The sequence below is a fragment of the Haliotis rufescens genome, unplaced genomic scaffold (assembly GCF_023055435.1).
Source record: "Haliotis rufescens isolate VD_foot unplaced genomic scaffold, xgHalRufe1.0.p SCAF_18, whole genome shotgun sequence".
Taxonomy (NCBI): Eukaryota; Metazoa; Mollusca; class Gastropoda; order Lepetellida; family Haliotidae; genus Haliotis; species Haliotis rufescens.
In genome coordinates this window covers 9,655,656-9,667,795 of record NW_025963868.1, presented here as the reverse complement: position 1 = coordinate 9,667,795, position 12,140 = coordinate 9,655,656, and the positions used below count along the sequence as shown (strand labels likewise).

Sequence of the window (12,140 nt, the reverse complement as noted above, 5' to 3'; positions counted from 1 at the left end):
ATCTGAAGCAGCATATATGTCGTTGATGTCTTCCAGGCCATGATTTCACGCAGCTGTCGATTAGTTGGAATGGCTGTGCGTATATAGTTATTATCTTCCATGCTGTGGCTTCGCGAGGCTGTGGGTTATTTGGCATGGAATGGTTGTATAAATATCGTTAACCCCGTCCCGTCCCGTAACGATATGTCGTTAATATCTTCCAGGCCTTGGCGTCAAGAAGCTATGGATTGGTCTAGAGAGGAATGGTCGTGTATATATATGATTATTGTCTTCCAGGCCCTGGCTTCACGAGGCTTTGGATTGGTCTAGAGAGGAATGGTCGTGTATATATGATTATTATCTTCCAGGCCCTGGCTTCACGAGGCTTTGGATTGGTCTAGAGAGGAATGGTCGTGTATATATGATTATTGTCTTCCAGGCCCTGGCATCACGAGGCTTTGGATTGGTCTAGAGAGGAATGGTCGTGTATATATGATTATTGTCTTCCAGGCCCTGGCTTCACGAGGCTTTGGATTGATCTAGAGAATGGTCGCGTATATATGATTATTGTCTTCCAGGCCCTGGCCTTACGATGCTTTGGATTGGTCTAGAGAGGAATGGTCGTGTATATATGATTATTGTCTTCCAGGCCCTGGCTTCACGAGGCTTTGGATTGGTCTAGAGAGGAATGGTCGTGTATATATGATTATTGTCTTCCAGGCCCTGGCTTCACGAGGCTTTGGATTGATCTAGAGAATGGTCGCGTATATATGATTATTGTCTTCCAGGCCCTGGCCTTACGATGCTTTGGATTGGTCTAGAGAGGAATGGTCGTGTATATATGATTATTGTCTTCCAGGCCCTGGCTTCACGAGGCTTTGGATTGGTCTAGAGAGGAATGGTTCTGAATGGAGGTGGCAAGGCGGTCAACGAAGTCGTCCAGTTGGGAAGATGTTGTTTGCCGACAAGAGCGCTGCCACCGTGGGACACAACGCCATAGTCCGTAAATCAGGAGGGAAATATTTCTGGCAAGTCCAAGACCCCAACAAAACATTTCAAGTCGTCTGTGAACAGGAACTAGGCGAGGAAACTGCCGACTCGGACATAGACATGTCTTTATCTGATGAACGATATACAACCACTGGGGTCTTGGCTAACTCTATATCAGCTGACAGCACCATCATTAGGGAAACAACAGGCTCCTCAGTGTCAACAAATACACCATCGGTGGAGTTTGCCGCTGGACAAGGCACTCCACATGAACAAGGGAGTCTCACTGAAACTGTTGTCATAGCAACTGTGGGGTCATTACGATCGGAGGCGACACTCAGCACTGTTATAGTATCAGAAACACAGATGTCCTCTAAAATATCTGACTCTCAGCTTAACGTGAAAGGGGACATGAGGGAGACTCCCGTACCATCGGGTGTAGTCGTAGAGACGCCCCCTACTATCAACGAAGGGTTTGCAGTTGTGACAGACGTCTCACACAACGTCGCAAGGGACGCTGAATCCACACTGGGACAATCGAAAGTTCATGGACAATCTATTAATCTCGGGCTATCGAGCAGACTTGGAGTTTCTAGCTTTCTTGGAAACTCTGCTGAACTGGTATTCTCCATGAAACCAGGAGAATTTAGCAGTGCAAGGCGATCTATTAAACCAGAACAAACTATCCAGTCGGAAGAAACTACTGACCAAGGACAATCTAGAAGCCTCGGGGATTCTCGCTTTCTGGGACTGCATATCACCCCAGAACAAACTATTGACCAAGGACAATCTAGAAGCCTCGGGGAGTACAGCTTTCTGGGAGAGCCTATTACATCAGAACAAACTATTGACCAAAGACAAACTAGAAACATTGGAGTTGTCAGCTCTAGCAGACCTAAACAACAAAGCATCGGACAACAAAAGAATTCTGACATGCCACACCCACCCCAAGAAGCGACACAAGAGTCGACTCAAGCACGAGAGTTCTCTTTAGAAATAGTTTCTGTTGGTTCAAGTGCAACAACTGTTCCCATACCGTCCACAACAGCTTCTACAACACTACACACAGGGCCGTACTCAGGTACAGAACCCCTTCCACCAGTTGACGGCCTCACAACAAACCCCATCCCCTCACAGATAAACTCGGCGCGCCAGACTATAGTGAGAGACTGGACTTCCTCCCTGGCTGTGACGAAGCACAACAACCTTCTGTCTAGTCTAATACACTCAACAATCAACGCTAGACAAAACAACATCGACCAATCCGTCACGATCACATTTGCTATTTCATTGCTTGGACCCTCTTTAATCACCACCACCGATGCTGTTAACAAGCTTAAATCTGTCGTTTCATCTTTTTTTACATCAATGTCTGCATCACACGAAATTACCCCAAAGAGTGTGCTTGATGCATCATCTATACCTGAACAGAGCAGTGTAGTGGAATCTGGGCCAGTTCTACCCTTGACACCGGGACTGTCCAGTCTGACGAGGTCGCCTGCCCCTGGTACGATTGGATCGGCAGCTTCCGGGGTGAATGGGCCGCCTGCTTCCGGGGTGAATGGGCCGCCTGCTTCCGGGGTGAATGGGCCGCCTGCTTCCGGGGTGAATGGACCGTCTGCTTCCGGGGTGATTGGACCGTCTGCTTCCGGGGTGATTGGACCGTCTGCTTCCGGGGTGAATGGACCGTCTGCTTCCGGGGTGAATGGACCGTCTGCTTCCGGGGTGATTGGACCGTCTGCTTCCGAAGTGAATGGGCCGCCTGCTTCTGGGGTGATTGGACCGTCTGCTTCAAGTGGTGTTATTTGGTCGTCAGCTACCATTGTGCTTGGGTCGTCTGCATCTGTTGGGCTGGCAGCTTTCGGGCTGATTGGGTCGTTTGCTACCGTGATTGGGCCAGCTGCCTCTGGTGTACTTGGGTCGTCTACTTCGGGTATGATTAGGTCGTCTGCATCTGAGGTGATTGGGTCGTCTGCCTCGGGTGTGACAGGGTCGTTTGCTTCAGGTGAGATTGGGTTTTCTGCTTCACGTGAGACAAGATTTTCTGCTTCGGGTGAGATTGGGTCGTCTGCTTTACGTGAGATTGAGTCGTCTGCTTTAGGTGAGATTGAGTCGTCTGCTGCAGGTGAGCCAAGGTTTTCTGCTTCAGCTGAGATTGAGTCGTCTGCTTCAGGTGAGATTGAGCCGTTTGCTTCAGGTAAGATTGGCTCGTTTGCTTCAGGTGAGAATGGGTTTTCTGCTTCAGGTGAGATTGAGTCGTCTGCTTTACTTGAGATTGGGTCGTTTGCTTCAGGTGAGATTGGGTTTTCTGCTTCAGGTGAGATTAGGTCGTCTGCTTTACGTGAGATTGAGTCGTCTGCTGCAGGTGAGCCAAGGTTTTCTGCTTCAGCTGAGATTGAGTCGTCTGCTTCAGGTGAGATTGAGCCGTTTGCTTCAGGTAAGATTGGCTCGTTTGCTTCAGGTGAGAATGGGTTTTCTGCTTCAGCTGAGATTGGGTCGTCTGCTTTACGTGAGATTGGGTCGTCTGCTTCACGTGAGATTGAGTCGTCTGCTTCAGGCGAGACAAGGTTTTCTGCTTCAGGTGAGATTGAGTCGTCTGCTTTAGGTGAGATTGAGTCGTCTGCTTTAGGTGAGACAAGGTTTTCTGCTTCAGGTGAGATTGAGTCGTCTGCTTCAGGTGAGATTGGGTCGTCTGCTTCACGTGAGATTGAGTCGTCTGCTTTAGGTGAGACAAGGTTTTCTGCTTCAGGTGAGATTGAGTCGTCTGCTTCACGTGAGATTGGGTCGTCTGCTTCAGGTGAGATTGAGTCGTCTGCTTCAGGTGAGATTGGGTTTTCTGCTTCACGTGAGATTAGGTTTTCTGCTTTAGGTGAGACTTGGTTTTCTGCTTCAAGTGAGATTGAGTCATCTGCGTCAGGTGAGACTGGGTTGTCTGCTTCAGGTGAGTCTGGGTGGTCTGCTTCAGGTGAGATTGGGTCGTCTGCTTCTGTTGAGATTGGGTCGTCCTATTCTGGTCCTGTCTTCTCACAATTTGACTCTGATGCAACAGAAGAATCAACAAATGTCAGTCGTATTGAGCCCAGCCTTTCTTCAACAAGCCATGCTGCTGCAGCGTTCACCAGGAACACGTCACATTCCGTAACCCCATTCGCGGTTCTCATACAAAGACCTTTCAATACTTCATCCGGTTCATCAAAACTGGTCTCACTTTCAATGGACATGCCTACTTCTTCCACACAAGAATCGGTGACAGTAGCAGCAACCGGATTACCCGAAACTGTTCAAGTTCCAATGGCAACTCCGAGTTCCAAACAAGAATCAGTGACAGTAGCAACGACCGGATTACCCGAACCTGTTCAAGTTCCAATGGTAACTCCGAGTTCCAAACAAGAATCAGTGTCAGTAGCAACGACCGGATTATCCGAACCTGTTCCAGTTCCAATGGTAACTCCGAGTTCCAAACAAGAATCAGTGTCAGTAGCAACGACCGGATTACCCGAACCTGTTCCAGTTCCAATGGCAACTCCGAGTTCCAAACAAGAACCAGTGTCAGTAGCAACAACCGGATTACCCGAACCTATTCCAGTTCCAATGGCAACTCCGACTTCCAAACGTGGTTCAGTGTCAGTAGCAACAACCGGATTATCCGAACCTGTTCCAGTTCCAATGGCAACTCCGAGTTCCAAACAAGAATCAGTGTCAGTAGCAAAAACCGGATTACCCGAACCTGTTCAAGTTCCAATGGCAACTCCGAGTTCCAAACAAGAATCAGTGTCAGTAGCAACAACCGGATTATCCGAACCTGTTCCAGTTCCAATGGCAACTCCGAGTTCCAAACAAGAATCAGTGTCAGTAGCAAAAACCGGATTACCCGAACCTGTTCAAGTTCCAATGGCAACTCCGAGTTCCAAACAAGAATCAGTGTCAGAAGCAACAACCACTTCTGTTGATAATTGGACAGACATCTCTAAATCTACAGGACCAATTTTAGACACTTTGTCCCTTCGGGACCCGTTTATGACAATTTCGGTAACCGTGGCAACAACTAGTTCTGTTGTCGTGGCAACTTCTGCTGTCGTTTTAGATGGTTTGGTTGTACTGCCAAAGGATGTCTCTACATCGACTGTGTCAACTCCAAGAGACAAGGGTCGTGTGCAAAACAAAGTTCCGGAAACACTGGAGGCGGGGTATCGCGTTGTGTCTAGTGTGTCCGATGGTAAGTACACAGAGCTGTCAAGGTTGTCGCCCACTGATAGGACCAAATCATTTATTATGTGTTTCCAACTGTTTTCATATTTAGAAGGACGAAGGACGACGTCATTACTTCAAAGTACAAACTAAAAAGCATAATATCAAATCTAAACACACACACTAATATGTATAAAATTACATTGATTCTAGATTCGATTTCGCATCAAATAGTCTGCATGTATGTAAATGTTGGCCAATGGTTGGATCTAAAGTTCTCCTTTGTTGATTACAAGATTTTTGGTTTGTCTTCTTTGTTGTTTAAAGCCGCACTCAACAATAGTACAGCTATATGGCGGCGGTGTGTGAATAATCGAGTCTGGACCAGACAATCCAGTGATTGAAATCATAAGCATCAATCTACGCAATTGGGATATGATGACATGCATCAACCAAGTAAACGAGCTTGAGCACCCAATCCCGTTAGTCGCCTCTTACAAGCATAGTTGCCTTTTAAGACAAGCATGGGTTGTTGAAGACCTATTCTCTACCCGGATCTTCACGGGTCGAGCCAGGATATAAGCAAATAAGTACCTAGAAAATTCGAATCAAACTTGCTGGGTTTGTCTATTGCCCCTAGCATCGCCCCCCTTTAATGGAAAACATAGCACACCATGACCGACCTGAAGCAAATATTCCAAGCTGCCTCCTTTCCCCATAATCCCCGGCCATAGTGCATGATGCTTCTGTATATTACCGCTCGTTCCCCCTTTTTATATATTTTCGGCCATACCATTGATATATTTTCAGAAACCAACAACATCGAAACCTTCGCCTTCAGAAGAGTAACGAATATTGCTGACGTTACCATGACAACCATGTTTCCGGCAACTACCAACATTAATTGTGCTCGTGTATGCGCCGTCGGGCAATATGAATGTGATATTGTCGTGTTCAAGGATAGAGTATGTAAGCTGTATTACCTGTAGGGGTGTTGTCAGGTACAGTGAGAGAATGAGAACATAAGGCTAAGCTAATATCCCATTTCAATCATGTTTGAACGTATGGTGCAACTTCAGCAGTGACATTTCGCGCCCTCATCTTCAAAGGATACCCTTACTGTAAGGAAATCCCGTACTGTATTTAACATATTTTCTTCTTCTAAACTACAGACGCTATCAGTATCGGGTTCCCTGGCTACAGCAGTGTTGACAGTGTTTTTTTGTAAAAGAAATCTAAATTACCATAAGCTTCACATTTTAGGGAAGAACTCCGAGTTCCAAACATGGTTCGTTGTCAGTAGCAACAACCACTTCTGTTGATGATTGGACAGAGATCCCTATATCTACAGGACAAATTTTAGACATATTGTCCCTTACGGGTCCGTTTATGTGTTTCCAACTGTTTTCATATTTAGACGAATACGGTCTTCGAGCAACAATATTTGACAATTAACCTTTAACCTTTAAACTATTAGATGTATGTTTTAAAATGTCCAGAGATGTTCATGAAATCCTGTTCAATAAAGCACGGTTTTCATCTTAAACAATTTTAAATTTGATCTTTTACTCCGCTACGATATCTCTCTGCTTGAAGATCTGAGATCATAGGATGTCGCGTCAGGTGAACTTTCTAATCCGCCAAGGGGCGGTCGGGTAGCCTAGTGGTTAAAGCGTTCGCTCGTCACGCCGAAGACCCGGGTTCGATTCCCGACGTGGGTACAATGTGTGAAGCCCATTTCTGGTGTCCCCCGCCGTGATATTGCTGGAATATTGCTAAAAGCGGCGTAAAACCATACTCACTCACTCACTCTGGTGTCCCCCGCCGTGATATTGCTGGAATATTGCTAAAAGCGGCGTAAAACCATACTCACTCACTCAATCTAATCCGCCAATCAGCACTGAGGCCTTTAAGCTCTCGGTACCAGTCAGCGAAGCATTCAGATCAGCATATCCGAGCTCTGTATCTCGAAAACGAACTAAAACGAAAGATTCCGAAGGTAGACGGTGTAGCGGCGCCATTTTGGGAGTTGTGGATATTTTACACATCCGGTCATTTCTGAGCGCCGTGGCAGCCACAACCAGTAAGGAGTATCATCGAAGGTATGTTTGTGTTCTGTTTGAGGTTTCTTTTGTACAAATCGACATTTCCGAATCCAGGTTGTAATTGGTCTTAGAGTTGGTAGAATGGACGAATGGTCTTAGAAAGCTGAGAGATGATTGGCTTGAGAACCTACAAAGAGTTATTTCAAGAACGGATGTTTCACCTGACGCGACCTCTTATGGAGGTGAAAGTGCTCCGATCTTCATCTCCGTCGAATCTAAGTTTTTACACTTGAAACAACCTCTATATATTCAGGTGATAGTTTGGGCATAAGATTAACTGACACGCCAACAACACGAATAGCTTGAGTACTACGTGTCAATTTCCAACTTGAAACAATATCAGGTCTTTGAAAGGCATTTAGAAGTGATACACATAAGGAAGAGAATATGTGGATGTCAACTTCTTTATAATGAGGACACCAGGAGACACCAGCCAGCCATGACCCGTGACCAGGGAACCTATCTGCCTAATGCTTGGGACTTATTGCTTTGATCTTTGTCGGTGCTAATAAACTGTCTGGCTTCAATTTGCCCTTTGCTATGTCCATTCTTCACCTATCAGTGTTAATTACCCCGGCCTCCCGTTTGCCCAGTGTCCATTGCCTATTACTTATCTATGATAACTTAAGTACTGGCTTCCATACCTTCAGCGCTAATTACTGTAAAGTGTTGGCTTCCATTGTCTATTGCTAATCACCTATCAGCGCCAATCATCTGTTGGCTTCCCTTGTCAGTTTCTACCCTTTGTTATTTTCTGCCTTTTGTTATCTTATTATTTTTGTTGTCCTTACATATACATATATATGCTCTCTGCCTCATGGCTTTCACTCTCAAACCAATGCCCATACAGACACACACTCACCCAGCAGGCCAACAAACACATAAACATAGACACGGCTAAAATCCAAACACGAAAATTTGCTACACCTGCATCTAAACCACTCCTCCCTACACCACACCCAAACACCATCCCACAAACAAACACCACACCCATAACCGACAGCTCTGTCTGGGGCCCCTACCGAGAAACCGCACCCACCTCACACATACAAGCAGCCACTCAACCAACCACGAACCCTCCCACATCTCACATAGCCAAAACATCAACCCCCGCATGCAAAACAAACCTCAAAATGACCACCACAACACGACCCTCATCCAAGCACCCTACAGCCCATATGGTAACAACGCTCTCCCACAAGCAAGCACAACAACAAAACACAAACACTAAGAAATCATCAGCTACACCCATCCCACAAACACCTTCACAATCCTCCACATCACATGCCTCCCCCATGGAAACTCAATCAGCTAAACCTAATCTAACCGATGACGAAGATTTCTCCACTACTGAGGAAACAATAGACACTACTCCAACTAAAACAAACCAAACTCCCCAACCAGCCAACACCCAAAACCTAAATAACCTCACCTTACTCCTAGCATACATGTATAGTCAAAACTCACCAAAAGCTAGCATGAAATCCTTCTACAAAGTAGCTTTCAATCTAAAATTAACCAATCTTCCCTTCTTCCTCTTTAACCTCCATCTAAAAGAACTCACCGAATAAAATAAAAAATAAAAAATAAATCACCAATCACCCGAACCCAATATTCGAAGGACTAAATATTTTTCAGTGGAACGCCAACGGACTCACCTCCCACGGCCATGAACTAAAAACTAAATTTAAACTAAATAAAGGCCCTCACATTGCTTGTATACAGGAAACCAAATTCTCAAAAAAATCCAAATTCACACTACCTAACTACAACTCAGTTAGAACTGACAGAGCTAAACCGAAAACAAGAAGAGCCGCAGGAGGACTAATCATATTTATCAGGGAAGATATAAATTACGAAGAAATAAAAATAGACACGCCAAACCTAGAAGCCAACGGCATTAAAATCACATTAAATAACCGAAACATAAACATCATAAATATTTACCACTGGGCGGAACAAAAAGTCCAACCTGAGGATCTAAACAAACTACTCCAAATAAGCGATAAATCTACTATATTCCTAGGAGACTTTAACGCTCACCATCCTACATGGAGCATAGATGATAAAATAGATAATCATGGCAAATTAATCTCCGAATGGATAGAAACAAACGACCTAGTACTCCTTAATAGCAACCAACCCACGAGGTACGATAAGATAAACCAAAAAATGTCGGCTATCGACCTAACCATATGCACCGCAGATCTAGCCCAAAGTACTCAATGGGAAGTGCACGACGTCCCGCTAGGTAGTGACCACTTCCCCATAAACATAACCATAGGAAATACAAACGTACCAATCCAAACAGAAAACCAAGAACCAAAATTCCATTACAATAAAGCTAACTGGGACCAATTCCAAGATATCTGCAACGAAGCTAACTTAAACGAAATAGAAAATAATGATCCAGAAACCTATTGTAAAAACCTAACAGACTATATCATAAACGCAGCCAAAACCTCCATCCCCTTCAAAACATCTAAGACAGGCAAACCGACGGTACCATGGTGGAATGAGGAAATAGAACAGACTAGACGAAAACGTAAATCAGCCTTCAATAAAGCAAAACGCGACTACAAATATTTAAACATAGCCCACGAACTAAACCACCAGGTTCAAAAACTAGTCCAAATAGCCAAAAGTAGAGACTGGAAAAAATTCTGCGAAGGTATAAATAACCGTACAGATGCCAGAATGGTCTGGCGCAAAATCCACGCCATTAGAGGCTTAAAACGACATAAAAAAACCCCTAACATTGACAACTCAACCAACGCCGCCCAAAAAGCAAATAATCTCGCCAACCACTTTTCGGCCGTTAGCAGTAACACCAACTTCAGTAAAAAATTCCAAGATAAACTTAAAACAGAAAACAAACCCACAAAAGAACCAAACAATAACAATCTAGAAATAAATCAACCCTACACAATGGAGGAGCTCCTCTACGTAATCCAAAACAGGAAAAAGGGCACAGCCCCAGGATTAGACCTAACTTCTTTCCAAATAATTAAAAAACTCCCCCTAAAACTACTCCAGGCACTACTCAAACTATACAATCTCATCTACCTAAACGGACAGGTTCCTACTCCCTGGAAACAGGCCCTAGTCATACCAATCCCTAAACCTAATAAACCAGCTAATCAAGCTAACTCATATAGACCAATATCCCTAACTTCAAACTTATGTAAAGTAATGGAATCAATGGCTAAAAATAGATTACAACATTACTTAACCCAAAATAACATCATAAACCCAGATCAAAGCGGTTTCACTCCTGGCCGCTCAACCCTAGATAACCTCGCCCGACTAGAACAAGATATTAAGACAGGACAACTAAATAAACAATATACCACAGGCATCTTCTTAGACTTCTCTAAAGCTTTCGACATGGTATGGCACGATGGGCTAATACAAAAACTTAAAAAAATAGGACTCAAAGGTCAGATAATAAACTACATCCAGGACTTCCTAAACAATCGTAAAATAACCGTGGGTATAGACCAAACTCTATCGGACCAATGTCCCCTAGAAAATGGTACTCCACAGGGCAGTATCCTCAGCCCCACCCTCTTCAATATAATGATAAACGATCTATTCGAGGGCCTATCCCCTAAAGTAAACACATCAAAATTCGCGGATGATGGAGCCATCTGGATCCGCACTAAAAGCATGAACATGGTCCAAAATTTACTCCAAAAATCTCTTAATAAAATACAACAATGGGCTGACAAATGGGGCTTCTCCCTTAACTCAGAAAAAACAACAGGAATAGTATTCAAACATAAAAACATGAAACCCGCCTCCCCAATCCTCCAGCTAAACAATCAAACAATCAAATTTCAAAAACAAACCAAATTCTTAGGACTTATTTTCGATGAACATCTCACCTGGGATGCTCACATCCAAAACCTAACAACTAAATGCAGTAAAGACCTAAACACCCTAAGATGCCTAACTGGCTCTAACTGGGGAGCATCCAAAGATACCCTCCTCTCTCTCTACATATCACTAATTAGATCAAAACTAGACTACGGCTGCGCCATATACAACACCCTAAACAACTCTCTATCCAAAAAACTTGACTCAATACAATATCAGGCTCTCAAACTAATTACACGCACCCAACATGGCACCTCCTACACCTCACTTCAGGCCTTAACAGGAGAAATGCCACTAAGTCTACGCAGGGAACAGCTAAGCTTAAATTTCTGGGCCGCGTCCCAATCAAACCCTCTCATCCAAAACTTAATAAACCAAAACATCAGCCCCAAAAACCAAGCTCTAGCTCGTAAACACCCCTTACTTACCCCAATATCCCAAAGAATAACAAACTACCTAAATGAACACCAAATTAAAAATCTTAAACAAAACTGCAAACAATCAAATATCTTCACCCCTAAACTTAAAATACCCAAAATAGACACAACACTAGCTAGCCAAATAAATAAACAAACCGACCCAAACATAGCTAAAACTACCACACTAGCATACATACACGAAAATTGGCCAAATTGGTGTCACATTTACACGGACGGATCCTCAGATCCGACCTCCAAACACACAGGTTTCGGAGTCCATACCACACAACCAACTAAAACCACACAATCCTTCCGACTCCCAAACAACCAATCAATATTCACGGCAGAACTAATGGGCATGGCCTCAGCCCTCCATAATCAAGAATCCAAAAACCACAAAAAAATCCTAATACTTACCGACTCCCTAAGTGGACTGCAAGCCCTCCAAAACAAAAATACCAAAAACCGACCTAAATTAATAAATCAAATACTTAAAAGCTCCAACGACCTAACTAAGGCAGGCAAACAAATAACCTTCTTGTGGATACCCGCCCACGTAGGAATATAAGGTAATGAAAAC

At 44.1% G+C, this 12,140-nt stretch overlaps 1 protein-coding gene across 1 annotated transcript; it reads left to right on the top strand.

Annotated features, from left to right (window-relative positions):
- The first annotated feature begins 1,765 nt into the window (after positions 1–1,765).
- On the top strand, positions 1,766–6,615 carry LOC124129857 (flocculation protein FLO11-like). The gene is made up of 2 exons (XM_046493235.2): positions 1,766–5,185; positions 5,968–6,615. Exons 1-2 carry the CDS (start codon positions 1,903–1,905, stop codon positions 6,144–6,146), a joined length of 3,462 nt encoding a protein of 1,153 aa, XP_046349191.2. The 5' UTR covers positions 1,766–1,902; the 3' UTR covers positions 6,147–6,615.
- Positions 6,616–12,140: the final 5,525 nt, after the last annotated feature.

Bases quoted from the DNA above. Each gene is read 5' to 3' on its own strand.
- LOC124129857 (XM_046493235.2), top strand. From the start codon at position 1,903: ATGCCACACCCACCCCAAGAAGCGACACAAGAGTCGACTCAAGCACGA. The intron at 5,186-5,967 runs GTAAGTACACAG...ATATATTTTCAG, and splicing joins TGTGTCTAGTGTGTCCGATG to AAACCAACAACATCGAAACC.